Below are 19,402 nucleotides of genomic sequence, written 5' to 3'. Positions count from 1 at the left end.
GCAGCTGTGGGCAGCTGTGCTCTGCGGGTGCGGCCACAGTGGTCTCCCTGTGCCAGGCGCAGCAGGCACTGAAGAGACAAGGAGGAGGTGGGGTCCCCGTGGCTGTGCACTCGGGGGTCCCACAGTCCCAGGTCAGGGCTGTGCACTCGGGGGTCCCACAGTCCCAGGTCAGGGCTGTGCACTCGGGGGTCCCACAGTCCCAGGTCAGGGCTGTGCACTCGGGGGTCCCACAGTCTCAGGTCGGGGCTGTGACTCAGGGGTCCCACAGTCCCAGGTCAGGCCTAAGGTCCTGAAGGCAAATGAAGAAAGCATCCAATCCCAGGGACAGAGCAAGCCACCCCAGTCCCGCCATGCCCCCGCCCATCTGGGCCTGACTCCAGGTCCCCAGGGCGAGAGGGAGGTGCACACGCAGATGCCCCTGGGCTGGAGCCTGGTGCAGGGTGGCCTGGTCCTCTGCCTGGAGGTGGGTTAGCTTCCTGGTGCTCACCTCACCCCAGCTTTGTGTTGGGGCCATTGGAAAAAAGCACCTGGAAATCTTGGGGACACAAGGGAGTTTCCTTGGAAATGAGGTCCCCAGAGCCGGGCCATCCGAGGTGAGGGAGGGGGAGAGGGTCCTGGGAGCTCTGTGCCCCTCGCTGTGTGCATCCTGTGCTGTCAGGAGTCCAGGGCTCTCATCCACATGGTCAGGGGACCCCGCTTCTGCCCTGGCTCACGTCCTGCTGCACCAGGTCCACTCTGGCTGTGTCTCCGCGTCTCAGACTCACAGGGCCCGGGGGCTGTCCCAGGAGAGGGGGCTCAGGGTGTTTATGGCCCTGGGTTCTGGAAGCAGGAGGTCAGGTGGTGAGGGGGGGGGCTGGGGTGAAGGGAGGGGCTGCTGTGTCAGCGTCCTGGGTGGAGGAGAAGAGGGGCTGGTCGCCAGGGGTGAGTGGTGGGGAGGGGGTCTGATGTGAGGTGAAGGAGGGTCTCCTGAGGACTTGACCCAGGCTCCCCTGGCCCTGGCCCATCTGTGAGGACCTGACCTCCAAACTTGTGTTTTTCAGACTGTGTTCCTCTGAGCGGCCCCAGCAAGGTGATGGGCACCGTGGGAGGATCCCTGACTGTGCAGTGTCACTATGGCGAAGAATTCAAGGACGATAACAAAATGTGGTGCAAAAAATCACTTGTACGTTGTAAAGGTATTGTGAAGACTAGAGGTTCAGAGAGAGAGGTGCGGAGAGGCCGAGTGTCCATCAGCGACCACCCTGCAAAGCTCAGCTTCACAGTGACCATGGAGCGCCTCATCCTGGAGGACGCAGGCTCCTATGAGTGCCGGGTGGACACACCATGGCACGAAGGCTTTGACCCGTCCTTCAAAGTTCAGGTGGCCGTGCAGCCAGGTGAGCCCCTCCCACCAGCTCCTGGGCTGCCTGGACCTGGACACCTGGGGAAGAATCAGAAAGCAGCAGCTGGAGCCTGGGAGGGAGTCCAAGGGGGGAGAGCAGCCCACAGCCCGCCCAGCTCTGAGGAGCTGTCAATCAGGGAAGGAGGCGGGAACAGAGCCTGCAGGGGAGAGAGCCAGAGCCCACCCTAGGCCCTAGGGACAAGGACAGGCAGAGCTCTGTGTGGACCCCCAGGGCGGAGCAGAGGGGCAGAAGGCCTGGATGGTGCAGTGGGCAGAGGCAGCACAAGTGACAAGTGGTCTTTGCAATGAGATATCCCTGCAGCCTGTGGCTGTGATGTGAGGGGGATGAGACCAGGCGAGGGGAGGTGACTCTGGGACTCAAAGGAGGCCATGGCCCTCACAGGAGGACGGAATCAGCCCTGCTGGGGGTGGTACCTGTGTCCTATACAGAAATGTCCCCAGGGTCCTGGGAGACTTTGGCCCTGGGCCACAGCCTGCCCCCTTCCTCAGTGAGCATTTGGCATGAAATCAGGCCCAAAGGCGGGTTGCAGGACAGACCTCTGGGTGTCATTGTAGATTCGACACCAGCAACCTCAGGGACACTTGCAAGTGTCACGACAGCGAAGACCGTGACAACCACAAGCAGAGCCCAAGCTGCACTGTCCACCAGCCTGGCCACAGACAGTGCCACCCCTGGTCCCCGGAGCCAGGACCTCGACCACGGCCAGGGCCCAGGGTGAGTGTCCTTGTCCCTGACTGGGGTCTTCTCCACGGGGGGGCTGTGTGGTCACTCGGGGGAGGGAGTCACACCCCTGCTGGCCAAGCCTGCTGACCCTTGGCCCAGGCCCAGGTTGGAAGCTGCCGTCTGTGTAACCTGGCTTGGGTCACTGAGGCTACCACACTGGACCTGCCCCAGGCCTCAAGAGAGGCTCAGACCAGGGAGGGGCTGGCAGAGGGGAGGCAAGTGTCCACCCATGAGGGCTGGGGCTGTCCTGCCGGATGCCCAGAGCCCCACACACTGTCCTCCTTGGCTCCTCACATGACCCAACCTGCTCCCATGCTCACCTCACAGACTGCAAGGAGAGGTTGTGTCACTGTGACATGGGCACAGGTGTGGGGCTGGGCTGGGCCTGCGTGACCCCAGAGTCTGGGCTCTCCCCTCTAATTTGAGGGGGTCTCTATCTGGGGCCGTCAACCTCACAGAGATCCTGAGCACATCTGGGACTCCTCAGAGAAATGCAGCAGGCACAGGCCATGTCTGGGGTCATGGGCTCCCCACCTGACCTCACCCAGGGGGCAGTTGGCTCCTGGTGCTGACCACTGCAGTCCATGGAGACCCACAGGTTAAGGGCTCTGACCCCAGGACCCCACACCAGCTGCTCTTTGGGGCAGCCCAGGTCCCAGCACTTCTGACAACTGGCTGCAAATGTGGGGCTCCCGTGGCCCCTGGGGTCCGTGATTCACAGACTCAGAGTCTGCACAAAATACCTAAGATTACGGCCTTTCCCTCCCTAGAAAGACATGGGGGAGGAGTCATGCTCTTGGTGATTCCAGGATTCAGAACAGGGTGTCTGTACGCACAGGCCTTTGTGAAAGCAGGTTTCTGGTGTGTGTGTGTGTGTGTGTGTGTGCATGCAGACATCTGTGTGAGCACACACAGCACACCTATGTTGTTCCAGTGTCTCCGTGGGCCCCACTCTAACAGTCCAGGTCTGGAACCTTCCAGGAGTGGAGTGGGACTGGCTGTTGGGTCCCTGGCTTTTTGTTGACTTCCTGTCCAGGTGAGGGTCATGTCCTCTCCAGAGGAGACCCGTGTCTCACCTGGGCCTGGCTCCACCCTCCCTCTGGGACGGGACCCTCACAGCATTTGCTTCCCCTATAGAAGGGCACCTTCACTTGGGTCACCTACCCCCTCCCCGCTGTGGATGGTCTCTGGGACATTAGCTCCTCCATCATGGTCCTCCGGTCCTTCTAAAAAGGACCCCATACCACTGTGCAGGCTTCCTGACTCCTAAGGGGACTCTGCTCCTAGTGGACCTGGTGGTCCTGGGTCACAGCATCCCTTGTGGACGCCACAGACCATCTCTGCTGTCATTTGAAGTCACTCTGTCCGTGTCCCTGCCCAGGGCCCTGTGTCTCCGGTTTCCCTGCGTCAATCTCTACACAGTAGGCCTCACTGTAATTGTCCCCAGGAGGGAGGGGAGCAGGAGGAGGGGTGTGGTGCATGGACTGGCCCTGCTGTCGAGTCCTCCCAGGAGTCCCCGCCCCTCCTCTGGAACCCAGTCCTCCCAGCGGAAGTGCTCCTGCCTCAGTGCACCTGGAGATGGGCGGGGTGAAGTCCTGCTCAGGCCCAGCTGTGGCCAGGAGACTGCTGGATGCAGGACATCTGTCCAGCAGGCTCAGAGTGACCTGCCTGTGTGAGTCAGAACAAACCACGGGCACAGTGTGCTGACCTGTGCCTCCCCCTCAGCCCTGACCACAGCCTCTAGCCCTGAGAGCCCCATAAGCACCCAGAGGCCTCCCACGTCCCTGCCAACACACACCTGGCCCCTCAAGACCAGAGAGGACACCCCCAGTGCCCACCCACAGCCTGGGTAAGGCCTGGACTCAGGGCTGCCTCTGGGGGTGAACGGTGTTGAGGGGCCTGGGGGGCACTTGGGTCTCCTCCTCTGGGTCCCGCCGGCATTCGCCAATCCCACCCTTCACCACGAAGCTCCTGCTAAGTGCTCGGGGCTCTTCTTGGCACTGGGACACAGTGGCCACCACCCTGACAGTCGTGCGTGGCCTGCACTGTCCTGTGGTGGTTCAGGAGTGCACAGGTCAGCACAGTCGGTCTACACACAGCAAGGGGGGCTGGGCAGACTGGTCCTGGGTGGGGGTGAGTGTGGAGGGGTGGGGGATGGGTCAGGGGACCATCAGGGGAGGCCTTGAGAGGGCCATGTGAGTGGAGCCTGCAGGGCTGGGGACAGGCACCTGGGATCTGGAGAGGGCGGCCCAGGCAGAGGGAAGAGAGAGCACAAGTGTCCTGCCCAGGGCCCCAGGACCTGCTGGGCAGGGAGCAGGTGCTTGGTGGCCCGGCACTCTCTGTCCTATGCCTCCGTCCCCGCGCCTGGTCACAATGTCAGCCTGTTTTCCTGACCGGGTCCTCTGAGGCAGGTGGGGCTGAGCTGGGGCTGGGTCATTCCGTCAGCAGCCAGGAGTCCACAGCTCGTGCGGCCTGTACGAGGATGGCCAGGGCCACTTGTGGGTGAACACACAGTCCCCTCTCCCTGAAGGTGGAAACGCCGACACATGGCAGGTGGCACACCCCCACACCCAGGTGTACCCCCAGATGTGGCAGGGGAGGTAGAAATCCCTCTCTGGACCCGGGTCCCTGCTAGACACCTGGGCTCCCCCCACATCTTTCCTGTGGCCATGCCCTTCCTACATGCTGAGTCCAGGGCCCTTCTTGGCTGTCATGTGGGGACTGAGATGTTTTATGTGGGACTGCCTTGGTCAGGGTTGGTCTTCATGGGGACCCCAGGGGACACAGGACCTGGGTGTAAGGGACAGAGGCAAAGTGCAGGGCACGGGGGCCTCCCCGTGAGGAGACAGCTCACGGTTCCCATGTCCCCCGCAGGCCCCTGGTCATCAATGTGCATCTCCTGCTCCTGGTCTTGAAGGTGCTCCTGCTCCTGAGCATGCTCAGTGCTGTCCTCTGGGTGAACAGGCCTCAGAGGAGCTCCAGGTCCAGGTGAAGGCACATGACTGTGAGGACCAGTGACCTCTGCTGTCCTGAGGCCACCTCCAGGGACACCCCCTGCTGGAGGAGGGAACATCCTGACTTGTCTGCATTTCTATTGACCACTCTGAGGCCTTTGTGACCTTCTAGAAGCCTTTCCTTGGCTCATCACACACACACAGGCGTGTCTAGTGCGTGCACTACCAGCCAAGGCCACTGCAGCCCGTGTGCCCAGCCTGTCACGGGCACCGCTGACGTGATGCAGCCCTTCTGGTCTCTGTGCCTGCTTCCTACCCTCCTGGGGGCCCTAACAGGGCTGCATGCTCCTCCTTCACCTGCTTGAAGGTCTGCACTCCCGTGCGTATGGTCCCCAGGGCGCGAGGTTTAGCTTTGCTCATTGTTGAACTTCACATAAACAGGATTTTATGTTCATGTTGGTCTTTCCTCCTCCCTGGTGTCGGTGATGGGACACAGGTCGCATGCAGCTTGGTGTCCATCTCTGAGCTACACCCCAGCCCTGATGCGCCCTTGAGTCCCGAGTCCTGTGATGGCCCCTGGACATTCAACCTGGGGACTCATCCACATGGAGGTGTTGCTGCCCGGATGTGTCGGGCGCTTGTTTCTTCTTTCTCTTCTTGTCCTTTTCTCTCTTCCTCCTGTCCCTTGTCCTCTGATGTGTCTCCTTCCCTTCTCTGTCCCCCCACCCCCTCCCCTCTCCTCTCCTCTCCTCCTGTCCTCTTTGGCCCCCCTCTTGCTTTCTCTCTCTCCCCTCCTCTTCCTCCTCTCCCCCGTCTTCCTCTTCTCCTTTTTAATTTTTATTGATTTTTGCCTCTATCATTCACAAAGCTGCCCCCAACATCCCTGTCCCTGTTCCCTGGCCCATGTTCCACATGTCTCTGGAGCCTGGCCCTAGGCCTTAGTGCCCCTGTGACTCCACTCTACCAGGCCCTTCCCATCCATTTCCAGGTCACTGTACCCACCCCTCCCCCAGCAGCCCACCCCTCCCTGAACCTTGCCAGACTCCCCATGCCTCCCCGTTAATGGGTGAGAAGTGGCATCTGGCTGTGTCATCTGTTACTCCTGCCCACCTGTGTGACTTAGATTTCATCTTTGTGAACTTCTATTTTCTGTTGTGGGGCTGTGTTTTCATATTGATTTTAGATTTGTAGAAATTGTTTACAAGTCCTTGGTTAGTTACATGTGTCCTAAATATCTTTCCCCCGTTTGTTGACTTTGTGGTATCTTGAGAAAACAGACTCTTCTTTCTTTCTTTCTTTCTTTCTTTCTTTCTTTCTTTCTTTCTTTCTTTCTTTCTTTCTTTCTTTCTCTCTCTCTCTCTCTCTCTCTCTCTCTCTCTCTCTCTCTCTCTCTCTCTCTCTCTTTCTTTCTTTCTTTGACTAGGGGTTGAACCCAGGGCCTCTCACAAGCTAGGCAAGTGGTCTACCACTGGGCTATGCCTCCATCTCCCTTTTAAATTTTTATTTGAGACAGGATCTCACTTATTTACCCAGACTGGCCTCAAACTCATGATCCTCCTGCATCAGCTTCCCAAGTGGGATTAGATGTGTGCCTTATCATGTCTGGCTTCCTGTTTTAAATGTTAATTTTGGTCTGGGGATGTGGCTCAAGTGGTAATGTGCTCGCCTGGCATATGTGGGGTGCTGGGTTTGATCCTCAACACCACATAAAAATAAAATATAGATGTTGTGTCCACCGAAAACTAAAAAATAAAATATTAAAAAATTCTGTCTCTTTTCTCTTAAAAAATGTTAATGTAGCAAATTATTTTATATTTTCATTTATGCTTTATAGTTTTTGTTCTTGCTTAACAAATTGTTGGTACCCTAAAATTTTTTTAATTCCTCCATATTCTTCTAAAAACTTAAGAAATTTCCCTTCACAAGAAAGTCTTTACTGTCACATTTCACAACTAAACACTCAGGGTCACTCCAGGTGAACTGGGCTCAGGAAATAATCACACACACAGAGAGAGAGATACCTTTCTGTGAGGGGGGGGGGGTCCTGTGAGGGCTCCTCTGAACTCAGGAGTCCATGGAGAGAGAGAGGGGGGGCACAGGGCTGACCCCTTTTATTGAGGAGAAGCCATTACAATGAGGCAAGGGGTCAGGTTTCAGGGGCTGAGTCTAGCTTCCTGATGTCTGCTGTCAGCAGGTTGACTGACATCTAGGAAGGCCACATCCAAGGGCAGAGCAAGAGAAGGGGACACACAAAGGGCATCTCCATGGAATATTCCATACCAAACAGGGCAAAGGGGTAGGATTACAAAGGAGCAGGTGAGTGTAGCTCAACCCCATGGGTGACACTCCTACATCAGAAGACATCCCTTAACTTCCTGAACCAGGACAATGTCCAGGTCACTATGAAATGTAGTGACCAGTCAGAGCCTCTCACTTCAGGAGGGAAGGCGTGGGTCATTCAGAGTGGCTCCCCACAGCTTACCTACTTCTAATGGTTATGGCTGAGAAGGTGAACCATTTTCCTTTCTTCCACTTCCTGTCCTGCAATGCCCCTCTTAGTCTATACTGACTTCTGAATATGCCTGAAGCTTTTTCTGATTGCTCTCTCTACCCTGTTTAATTTGTCTAGTTGCATATCTTTGAACTAATAAAGCATTGTTTTAATCACTACAGCTTTATTTTAAAGTCTTGAGATCTGCTAGCTCATGTCACTGTACATTTTCTTTGATATTGGAAGGTTGTTGCAAACTCTGCCCATTTCCTCTTCTATCAAGTTTAGCCAATCAAGTTTCCAAAAAGAAAAAAACAAACCTTTGGGACTTTCAATGTGATAATTTCCCTCTCCATGAACATGGTATGTTACTCCGATTATTTTTTAAGCTTCTAAAATGTTTTTGATAATATAGTATTTTATTCTTGAAACTTGTTCATGTGTCTATTAAATTTAATCCTGTAACCTATTTTTTATTTTTATTTTAAGTGGTATCCGTCAATTGCATTTTCAAATTATTTATTGCAGGTGTGTAGAGAAATAGTTGATTTTTGTATCCTGATTTCCTATCCATGTATACAGCAACCCTGACAAACCTGAGTAATTCCTTTCATTTTTGTTTGTAGACGATCAATTATCTATCATGATTTAGAGTTTCCTTTCCATGGCTTATATGGTTTGTTTCTTTTTCTTATTGTGTCATGCAAGTTGCTCAAAATAGTGGATGATAGTGAAAGACCCCAGACCCTCAAATCCCCCGTCCAAAAGAACTAGCGTCACACTGGCTGCAAAAGCAAGAGGCAAGTTTATTAATACACAGGCGCCTGCGGGTGCACAGCAAAACCTCAGCCAAAGCCTTGGTGAACTGGCACACCGGGCTTTGGGGTACATATCTTTTATAGGGAAAAAGGAGTTGTTTTCCACCTAGCACAATAACGGGTGTTTTTGAATCCAGCATATATGTCACTTAAAGGGTAAACTTGTTTTTCACTATGATAAACTTGTTTTTCACTATGATAAACTTGTTTTTCACTATAGGTTCCAGAAAAACTCATAAATCTCACAGGTTTACATTTTGTTTCCTCCCTGTTCCTGCTTATGATCCCAGTCTGCTCAAGCATGTCCTGTGATGTGGGCAGGGTGCCCTTTCTAACAGGTCATGTGGTGAGCTCACCTGTTTACTGCATACTTTCTACTTTTCATAATCGGGCCTTAGGTTATGGGGCTGGGGTCCTTCATTCCCCCCTTTTTCTGTTTCATGGATATAATCCTATATCCATTGTTCTGCCTGTTCAGATTCTTGGACTAAGTTTGTGGGTGACCCTGTCTGCTGTTGGAGTAGCTGATATTGTTGAGTGAGAACCATAGTTTGAATTATAGAAAGCCTTTCTTTCATGAACTGTACTAGTCTGTTAAGTATGCAGGGCCCGAGTGTCAAGATTAACAGTAAAATAACTAAAGGACCCACTAGGGTGGATAGCAAAGTAGTCAGCCATGGGGACTTATTAAACCATCGTTCAAACCATCCTTGCTGTGCTTCAAATTCTTTCTGCCTTTTTGCCAACCTTTCAGTAACCTTTTCCATGGTTTCGCAGACCACCCCTGTATGGTCTGCATAGAAGCAACATTGTTCTTTTAAAGCCACACACAGACCACCTTCTCTAAGGAATAACAGATCTAATCCCCTCCTATTCTGTAACACGACTTCTGAGAGGGAAGAGAGGGATTCCTCTAAAGCAGTGATAGACTTGGCCATGGCAGTTAAATCCTCATTCATTGCCATCTGGAGGTTAAGCAGCTGACCCCCTTGGACATAAGCGGCTGTCCCGGTTCCTATTCCAGCTGCTATTCCGCCTATGCCTAGTAGGAGGGCGATGGTCATAGTTATGGGCTCTCTGGGGAGTCGCGTTCGCCCCTCAAGATGTCCTAAAACATATTCTGACTCTAAATAAGATATCCTTGGCCATAATTGTATCAACACGCAAAAATCAGTAGTTGCATTTAGGACTGCCATGGAAACACAGGGAGTTAATCCGGTATTACAAGCCCAATAGGTTCCATTGGGGCCCCACCAATATCCAGTTTGGGGGCTAGTCACCTGGAGGGTAATATTACAGAGATATTGATATAAAGTTGGTACATTCCCTATGCAAACCCCTTCTCCTGTAACCTCCGTGATAGTTAGCTTATAACTAGGTAAAGATACACATTTAGGGTCAGGGATGCTATTATTGTACCAGTTAGACAGTATTGCTATTCCTTCATAATAGGGTGGGCTGGAGGTCAAACATAGCCAACAATCTTGGGTACTGTTAGGGTTAGTAGCATTAAGGGCGAGAAAGGCTCCTCGAATCAGATTTAGAAGACGGTCTCTAGTTCCAGGGTGAGTGGGCTCAGGGGAGTAGCTAGAAATTTGATAATTCATAGTTATTGCTTGTGGCATGGGTGACTTGCTAGAGGGAGATTTTATTGGGACTTCGGGCCGTTTGGGCAGGGATGGGGCCCTCTGGTCTCCGAGCACGGAATTGGGTCCTAGTGAATTTATAGGGAGCCTTTCTACGGTTGGTTTGAGCCGAAAAAGCAGGCCTGGATTATATTGCCCCGGGATGTAAAGACGTATCCCCCAGAGATGTCCTTGGGTCCAGTCTAGTTGCTGTTTTCCTAGGGGGGTGAATTGGATAGTTATATTTGATTCTCCCTCGGTTGTCTGCCAATAGTGGACATAATCTCCCCTGGGTGATCCTCGAAGCCAATACCCATTACTAGAGGTTTCACATCCCCATGAACTACAGTAATAGGCCTCAGGTCCTCCACATTTCCAGGTACGCTGTCGTCCTGGGCATACATACCATGATTGAACCCGGCAAGGGGGATAGGAATTCTTTGGAGTTCTCTTTGTATTAGGCCACGAGTTTTCAGCTAGGTGGCATAGATCAAAGGTAATATTTGGCCACCACCCGGGTATGGGAAAATGTCCCATGCCTCGGGCTAAAATCGTAGTTACCCCTGTTTCTACATTTTGGATAGTCCACGTCAAAGTCTGCGGAACATGGGGGCTGCTGCCTAAGACAGGGGAAGCAAAACAAAGAGCAAGAAAAATCAGCAGCGGGCAAGTCTTATCTTTAGTGGATTCGGAGTACGTTGCAGCTTCCATCCTGAATCCTGAGGTGTGGTCGTCGGGTCCTGCGGGTGCGCACTTTACATGGGATGCATGGATCCAGGCCGCGATGCCGTCTACCTTGACTGCAGTGGGGGTGGTCAGCAGGACGGTATAAGGTCCTTTCCACCGTGGTTCAAGGTTGTTTCTGCTCTGGTGTCTGCGTACCCAGACGATGTCTCCAATTTTGAAGGGATGTGGCAACGAGGGAGTTTTGAGCTCCTCCTTATATGCTGCTGCCAAAGGCTTCCAGACCTCGTTCTGGACCAGTTGCAATGTGCGTAAGTGAGTCTGCATGGACGGGGTAAGTAAAGCAGAGATTTCAGTCTCATAAAAGTTCACAGCAGGTGGTGGGGCTCCATATAAAATCTCAAAGGGGGTTAATCCTTGGGGGCCTGGGGTATTTCGGGCCCTATATAAGGCTAGGGGTAGGAGCTGTACCCAGTCTCTAGTGCCAGCTTCAAGCATTAATTTAGTTAAAGTCTCCTTGATGGTTCTATTCATTCTTTCTACCTGTCCTGAGCTTTGGGGTCTATATGCACAATGTAATTTCCAATTAATCCCCAATGATCTGGCCACCAACTGACTTACCTGGGAGACAAAGGCAGGCCCATTGTCTGACCCTATTGTTCCAGGTACTCCATACCTTGGGAAGATCTCTTCTAGTAACTTCTTAGCGACAACCTTGGCGGTTTCGTGCTGGGTGGGGAGGGCTTCTACCCATCCGGAAAAAGTATCAACAAAGACTAGAAGGTATTTATATCCATACATACCAGGTTTAATTTCAGTGAAATCTACTTCCCAATGAGTCCCAGGTTTGTGCCCTCTGACTCGGATTCCTGTCCCAACTTTAGTCTTACCAATATTTACTTGGGCACATGCCTGACAATTTTCTGCCACTTGTTGTAAGAGTTGGTCCCTATTTGGGAGATATAGATTTCCTTCTCCCCGATTTAAGAGTTCTTTCATCTTTTTGGCCCCAAGATGTGTTAATCTATGTAATGATTTTATCAGTTCTTTGGCATTCTTATAGGGCATTATAGTCTTTCCCTGGTATTCCCAGGTATTGTCAATAGGGTTATAAGTGGCGTCTAATCGTTGTATAATGTCTAAATCTTTGTCCTCGTAGACCCAGTCATTCTTTTCTAGTGATGGGTCTGCCTGGTGATATGATGTGGTCATTACCAGAAGCTGTGGCCCTAAAGCTGCTTTCCTGGCAGATTCGTCCGCCAGTCTATTCCCTCTTGCTTCTGGAGTGTCTCCTTTCTGGTGGCCAGGACAATGCATGATGCTTAGTTTCTTTGGCAAAAATAGGGCATTCAGCAGGGCTAGTATTTTGGCCTTGTTTTTAATCTCTTTTCCATCTGAAGTTAACAGCCCTCGACGCCTGCATATTTCTCCGTGGATGTGAGCAGTGGCGAATGCATACCTACTGTCAGTGTACACACTTAGTTTCTTACCTTCTGCCATTTTTAGTGCCTGTGTTAAAGCAATTAGTTCCAGTCGCTGAGCTGATGTCCCACCCGGTAATGCACTTGCCCATATTACCTTCATCTCAGTGGTGACGGCCGCTCCTGCTCGCCGTTCTCCGTTGAGCAGATAACTACTCCCATCCGTATACCAGACCATATCAGCATCTTTCAGTGGTTGATCCGTGAGGTCTGGTCGGGTCCCGTGTGTTTCTGCAAGGATCTGCTGACAGTTGTGGGGATTTGCTTCCCCTGGCAGCGGCAGGAGGGTGGCAGGGTTGAGAGTGACCATGGGGCCAAACTGGATTCGGTCGGTATCCAATAATAGAGACTGGTAATGGGTAAGCCGGGCGTTTGACATCCAGCGATCAGGTGGCTGGTGAATTATTGTCTCAATGGCGTGAGGGGTTAATAGAGTTAGAGGCTGTCCCAAAGTCAATTTGGTAGCGTCCTTGATTAGGATGGCCATTGCTGCTATCATCCGAAGGCACGGTGGCCATCCGGATGCCACAGGGTCTAATTTCTTTGATAGGTAAGCTATAGGACGTCACCAGGGTCCCAGCTTTTGGGTTAGAACCCCTTTAGCATAGCCCTGCTTTTCATCCACGAATAAGTCAAAAGGCTTAGTGTCGTCTGGTAAGCCCAAGGTGGGAGCAGATAGAAGGGCTAACTTAATATGGTCGAATGCCTCTTGTTGGCTTTCAGCCCAGGTAAATGGATTATTTGGCTTAGTCAGGGGGTACAAAGGAGCTGCTATCTCAGCAAACCCTGGGATCCAAAGCTGACAAAACCCTGCAGTTCCCAGAAATTCCCGTAGTTGTTTGGGGTTCTGAGGGGTTGGTATGCTCGAGATTGTTTCCTTCCTAGCAGCTGTTAGCCATCTTTGTCCATCATGGAGCTCATAGCCAAGGTAAGTGACCCATGTCTGACAGATTTGTGCTTTCTTAGCTGATGCTCTATATCCTAATTGTCCCAAAGTTTGTAATAGTGCCCCGGTACCTGTATAGCTGTCTTCTTTTGTAGTGGCAGCCAGTAGGAGGTCATCTACATACTGAAGCATAATCAAGGAAGGGTGTCTTATCCGGAAATCAGCTAAATCCTGATGTAGGGCCTCATCGAAGAGCGTCGGGCTGTTCTTAAAGCCCTGTGGCAACCGAGTCCAAGTCAGCTGTCCAGAGATCCCTCCTTCTGGGTCCCTCCATTCGAAAGCAAATAGAGCCTGGCTCTGGGGACTTAGTCTCAGACAGAAGAAAGCATATTTCAAGTCCAAAACAGTATACCAAATATGGGTCGGGGGCAGTGTGCTGAGGAGGTTGTAAGGGTTAGGCACTGTGGGGTGAATATCCTCTACTCTTTTATTAATTTCTCGTAGGTCCTGAACAGGTCGGTAGTCATTTGTCCCTGGCTTCTTGACAGGTAATAGTGGAGTATTCCAGGGTGACCGACAAGGGGTCAATATGCCTTGGTCTATCAGGCACTTGATGTGAGGCTTAATGTCTAAGTATGCTTCCCTGGGCATTGGGTACTGCTTGATATTTATTGGAATGGCCGTTGCCTTTAGGTGGATGACTATGGGAGGTTGTTGTTTGGCCATTCCCATTCCCCCAGTTTCAGCCCAGGCCTCTGGGTAGCATTTAAGCCAATAGTCCATTTTCATGTTGGACTCAGGAGATTTATCAAAAAGTCTGTATTCATCTTCTAATTTAATAGTTAGTACATGTAAAGGAATCCGATTTGGCCCGGTAACAGAGGCATTCCCATTCTCGAAACAGATTTGAGCATTTAATTTGGTCAATAGGTCTCTTCCTAGTAGTGGGTAAGGGCAATCAGGTACGTATAAAAACGAGTGAAAGACTTTACCTGTGGCCAGATGTACTTCTCGTTTGGTGGTCCATCGATACGGCTTGCTCCCGGTTGCTCCTTGGACCCATGTCGTCTTTTGGCTCATAGGCCCTGATGATCTAGTCAGCACCGAGTGTTGGGCTCCAGTGTCTACCAGGAAGGTCACAGGTTGCCCCCCTATTTGTAAGGTTACCCGGGGCTCAGGGGGGAGCTCCTGGCCCTGACATCCCTAGTCTTCATTTAAAGCCAGTAGTTGGGGAGCTTGGTTTGCACTTCTTCTCGAGTTGGGGGGTCGCTTTGGACAGTCTCTGACCCAATGCCCTTTCTTCTTGCAATAGGCACATTGGTCCCGGTCCACACGGGGCCTGCTTCGTTCCCTTTCTTTGCCTACTCTGTCCTTGTGTTGTCCTGTCTGAACTACGGTGGCCAGGATCTTACTCAGTTCTTGGTCACGCCTCCGGTCTTTTTCTCTCTCTCTCCTATCTAATTCCTCTCTAAGCTTAAGGTCTCTTTCTTCCTGCATTTTTCTATATCTCTCTTCTCACTCCTCAGGGGTTTCTCTCTTATTAAAAATCTTTTCAGCTTCCTTTAGTAATTCTGCTAGTGTATAATCCTGTAGATTATCTAATCTTTGCAACTTAGTTCTAATATCTGGGGCTGACTGCCAAATGAAAGCCATAGAAACATTCCCCTTCTGATCCTCGCTATCGGGATCAAAGGGTGTATATCTCCTATAGGCTTCTTTTAGTCTCTCTAAGAATGCAGTTGGAGTTTCTTCTGACCCCTGAATAGTCTGTCTTACCTGAGCCAGATTAGTGGGCCGTCGCCCTGCTCCATGGAGACCCGCTATGAGTAACTGGCGATAGAGACGTAGGTGGTTCCTACCTGCATCAGTGGCATAATCCCAGTCTGGTCGAGTCAAGGGAAAAGCTTCATTAATCAAATTTGGAAGCTGGGTTGGTCGCCCGTCATCCCCTGGCACATTCTTACGAGCCTCTAAGAGAACTTTTTGTTTCTCCTCGGAAGTGAGGAGAATCTGCAAAAGCTGCTGACAATCATCCCAGGTTGGCTGATGGGTCACTAGGATGGATTCAATCAGAGAAGTTAGGGCAATAGGGTCATCAGAAAAGGAGGGGTTGTGAGTCTTCCAATTGTAAAGATCAGAAGCAGAAAAAGGCCAGTACTGATATTGGCCGTGGGGGCCCCCTGTCTGCCGTAAGGGAAAAATATTGGAGGAATCCTTTGGGGCGGGGAGTTCCCGGCGTCCTCGGAGCCTCCCCACCATGGGGGAAGGACCCGAAGGAGCAGTGGTGGTCGGGCCTTCATGATCTTCTTTTTCTTCCTCTGAAGATTCCTGGATAGGATTAGGGGCTGGCGAAGGCTGGGGGTGATAGGGTGGAGGTTCTTCAGTCAGCAGGTCTATCAGGGGTGAATCTCCGGGAGGCAGGACCTTCTTTGGTTTTGTTCCTAATGAAACTGAAGTCTCAGATTTATTTAGGATAGGGTAAAGTTTGGAGGTCTCGGAAGGGGGGCCGGATATTGGAGCGAGTGGGGCAGAAGGTAAAGGAGTAGCGGGAGTATCTTCGGGGAGAGAGCGGAGGGGGAGTTTAGGCGGAGAGAAAGGGGCAACCCACACAGGTGGGTCGGAAGCTAAGTCTTCCCAAGTAGCAATGTAGGGTATTTGGTCGGGGTCTCCTTGAGGACCTTGGATAAAGACTCGGGAATTCACCTGTGAAATAAGATCAAGGTTAAAAGTTCCTTCTTTAGGCCAGCCAAGGTCGAGTGCTGGCCATTCAGTGGTACAGAGCATTACCCATTTCTTCTTTTTAATTTCCAGCGACTGGTTGTTTGCCCAATTTCGGACATCCTGCCAATGATCAAGAGTAAGACTCAAGGGAGTTGTTATAGATTGCCCCATATCAGTTTCAGTCAGAAGGAGGAAATAAAGGGTTAACACAATTAAGAAGACTGAACAGAACTTCAGTTAGAAGGAGGAGGTAAAGGGTTAAGACAGACGCTGTTAAGAAGACTGAACAGTCAGAAGGAGGAAGTAAAGGGTTAAGACAGACGCAGTTAAGAAGACTGAACAGAACTTCAGTCAGAAGGAGGAAGTAAAGGGTTAAGACAGACACAGTTAAGAAGACTGAACAGAGGTTCAGTCAGAAGGAGGAAGTAAAGGGTTAAGACAGACACAGTTAAGAAGACTGAACAGAGAGAGAGAGCGCTGCGCATTGCCGGCACAAACTGAAACCGAAAGTACCTGACAGTTCAAGGGGGAGCCGGCATTCCCCCCCTTACTTACTTACAGAATTACGGAAACAGTGTTTCCCCTGGAAACACTGGGGTCCCAGAAAAGAAAAAAAAAAATGGACCCTACGGACCCCTGGGACGTCTCCCCAGGGCGGCAGGCAGGGGAGAAGTCCGAGTTCGTCAACTCCTTCTCAAGCTGCCTCAGAATACAGAGCGATTATGCGTAATCGTACAGTCGCTGCGCCACACCACAGACATAGACAGACACGACACAACACACCACAGACATAGACACGACACAACACAATAGCTCGAGCTGGCCAGCTTACCTCCCAGTGATGCCAAGAGTTCCTCCGGACAGGGATCTGGAGGGGGGAAAGCTGATCTCGGTGGAACCTCCAAAATGAAAGACCCCCAGACCCTCAAATCCCCCGTCCAAAAGAGAACTAGCGTCACACTGGCTGCAAAAGCAAGAGGCAAGTTTATTAATACACAGGCGCCTGCGGGTGCACAGCAAAACCTCAGCCAAAGCCTTGGTGAACTGGCACACCGGGCTTTGGGGTACAGATCTTTTATAGGGAAAAAGGAGTTGTTTTCCACCTAGCACAATAACAGGTGTTTTTGAATCCAGCATACATGTCACTTAAAGGGTAAACTTGTTTTTCACTATGATAAACTTGTTTTTCACTATGATAAACTTGTTTTTCACTATAGGTTCCTGAAAAACTCATTAATCTCATAGGTTTACATTTTGTTTCCTCCCTGTTCCCGCTTATGATCCCAGTTTGCTCAAGCATGTCCTGTGATGTGGGCAGGGTGCCCATTCTAACAGGTCATGTGGTGAGCTCACCTGTTTACTGCATACTTTCTACTTTTCATAATCGGGCCTTAGGTTATGGGGCTGGGGTCTTTCAATAGTAGCGATTCCCACCTTCTCATTTTCTTCTTGATTTCAAATGGAAGACTTTTAATGATTTGCCGTTTGTTGTCATTGGTTGCTTATAGACACCCTTCACCTAGTCTACCATGGAAAGTAATGATATATGATGCTTTTAGTGCATCTATTTACATGGCTCCGTGGCTTTTCCCCTGTATTTTATTAATGTGACTAATTGTATTAATTGCTGATTCTCAAAGAAGCTTGCTCCAGTTTCCCAGAGAGACGAAGGCGGTGGGGCAATGACCTGTCCTGAACCCAGCTGTGATGGCCTGGGCAAGGCCATGTCTCTTTTCAGGTGGCCCAGTGCTCCCAGCTTAGGGACGAGCCCTTTTCCTTCTCTCAGTCCTGAGCCACCACAACCAGGACAACCCAGGATGGACCCTCCCTCCTTAGCTGGCCCTGGAGATCTCGGGGAAAAAAAATACAACACTCATCCCCTTCCCCAAACTGTTCTTCTTCAAGAGTTTTAGCTGTGGGTTCTAAATAAAGATCCTAGTTAATGTCAGTTAGAGGTTAGAGGTTGTCTTCTTACTAGTGAGGAAGACTTGCCCACCAGCCTCCTCCTGGCCTCCTGTCCTGGGCTTCTTTTATCTCACTCTTCATCTAGTGGCTGAAGTTTTGCTCAAGTCCTAACAGTAGCAGAGGGCTAACCCTAACCTAGCACACTGTCCTAAAAACTTCACATAAGTTTTCTCATTTACTTCTCTTAACCAATTGTGTGAGCCCAATTTATCAAGAAAACCCCCTGAGTTTTAAATAAGTTGTCTAGAGTCATGCAGCTTATCCATGGGGCAAGAGCCAGGTCTGTCTGATCGCACAGCCTGCATTGTTATGCAGTTGGCTGCAACACCTGAGTAAATGCATCTCCAGGCTTGCTGAGCACAGCCCCCTGACACCTGAGTTGGGGGTTTCCTGACAGTTGGGGGACTATCCCTGTAGTGCAGATCCTCTTCTGGAGTTGGCACCTGGGGTGTTGTGCCCCTGATGCAGGGTCTTATAGGGCAGCTGTCCCCCAGGGGCAGGAGGGAGAAGGGGAAGGGAGGAGGAGGAGGGGGAGGGGAGGGGACGAGGAGGAGGGGAGGGAGAGGGGGAGGGTGGGTGAGGGGGAGGAGGAGGAGGGGAAATGCAAACAGATAGCCTGAAGCATAAGTCAGGAGGAAGGCTGCATGGAGCAGGCAACAGAGATCAGAACTGAATGGAGGGGGGTGGACACCTGGAGGAAATCCCTATGCAAAGGAGTGGCAGGAGCCAAGGTTCCCCACAGAGCCTTTCAGAGTCCAGCCAGGAGAGAGGGGGTCACAGGTGACTCTAAGGACCAGGTACATACCTGGGCTCCAGGCTTCATCCTCTTGCTTTCCTCCCTAACCTGAGTAGGAAACATTCAGGACAGGTGGAGGACTGAGTGCACTGAGGGGGTCCCAGCGAGTCATTCTGCCCTTCATCCCTGACGTCCACCCACCATGAGTGCCGGCCCCTCCATGTCTAGATCTGGGGCAGGAGGACCAGAAGACACAGCTTCCACCTGAGGGATGAGGACTCAGCACCAAGAGGAGCCCAGGTGTGTGAAACCAGAAGAAGAGCTGGGGACCCATCAGGTCAGAGCACCCTGGATGAAGAAGCTCCACTGAGGTCACTACTGGAGCTAGAGAAGACGGACAGCTCTGGTGCCTTTCCCAGGACAGTCCATCAGACAACAGGCTGAGGGGCCCTGGTCCCTGCCCTCCTTTGCCAGGTCAGACCAAGGCTGGAGTGAAGTGGTCATGGTGGCTGCATCACACCTTTCTGTCCAGCGGGGCATCCTCAGGTCGAGCTCGGGCTAAGCCCTCGACTGGGGTCCCCAGCAGCTGGGAAGGAACCCCAAGCCTCAGTGCTGTACTGCGGGTGCGCCCCGCAGCCTGAACTTACGGTCAGAACAGAACCAGGCAGACACAGGGCCACCACCTGTATGTGCCAGAGGCACTGGATCTTGCGTCCAGCGGAATCCATCCCATGTCAGAGGGCTGATGCCCCCAGGTTCCTCCACTCCTGAGCCCAGAAGAGGCACCTCCCTGGACGGTTCCTCCACATGGAAGGCGCACACAGAGACGGCCTCACTTAGCTCAAGCTCTGAAGGATTTCCAGAGTCCCTGTGTGCACGCGGGTCAGGGGACCTCTGCTGGGGACGAGGGCTTCC

General features: G+C 51.7%; 1 protein-coding gene across 1 annotated transcript in view; it reads left to right on the top strand.

Moving 5' to 3' along the window:
- The window catches only part of LOC308635595 (polymeric immunoglobulin receptor-like), a 191,313-nt gene that overhangs the window by 134,652 nt on the left and 37,259 nt on the right, over nucleotides 1-19,402 (top strand). The window contains exons 5-6 of the mRNA XM_081270056.1: nucleotides 1,041-1,376; nucleotides 1,958-2,117. Coding sequence (XP_081126182.1) covers nucleotides 1,041-1,376; nucleotides 1,958-2,117 — 496 coding nt within the window. The remainder of the gene's footprint in view (nucleotides 1-1,040; nucleotides 1,377-1,957; nucleotides 2,118-19,402) is intronic.

The sequence above is a fragment of the Spermophilus citellus genome (assembly GCF_964194105.1).
Source record: "Spermophilus citellus genome assembly, chromosome: 17".
Lineage (NCBI taxonomy): Eukaryota > Metazoa > Chordata > Mammalia > Rodentia > Sciuridae > Spermophilus > Spermophilus citellus.
The sequence above is the reverse complement of the archived record's forward strand: the minus strand, read 5'-3'. Positions and strand labels throughout refer to the sequence as shown.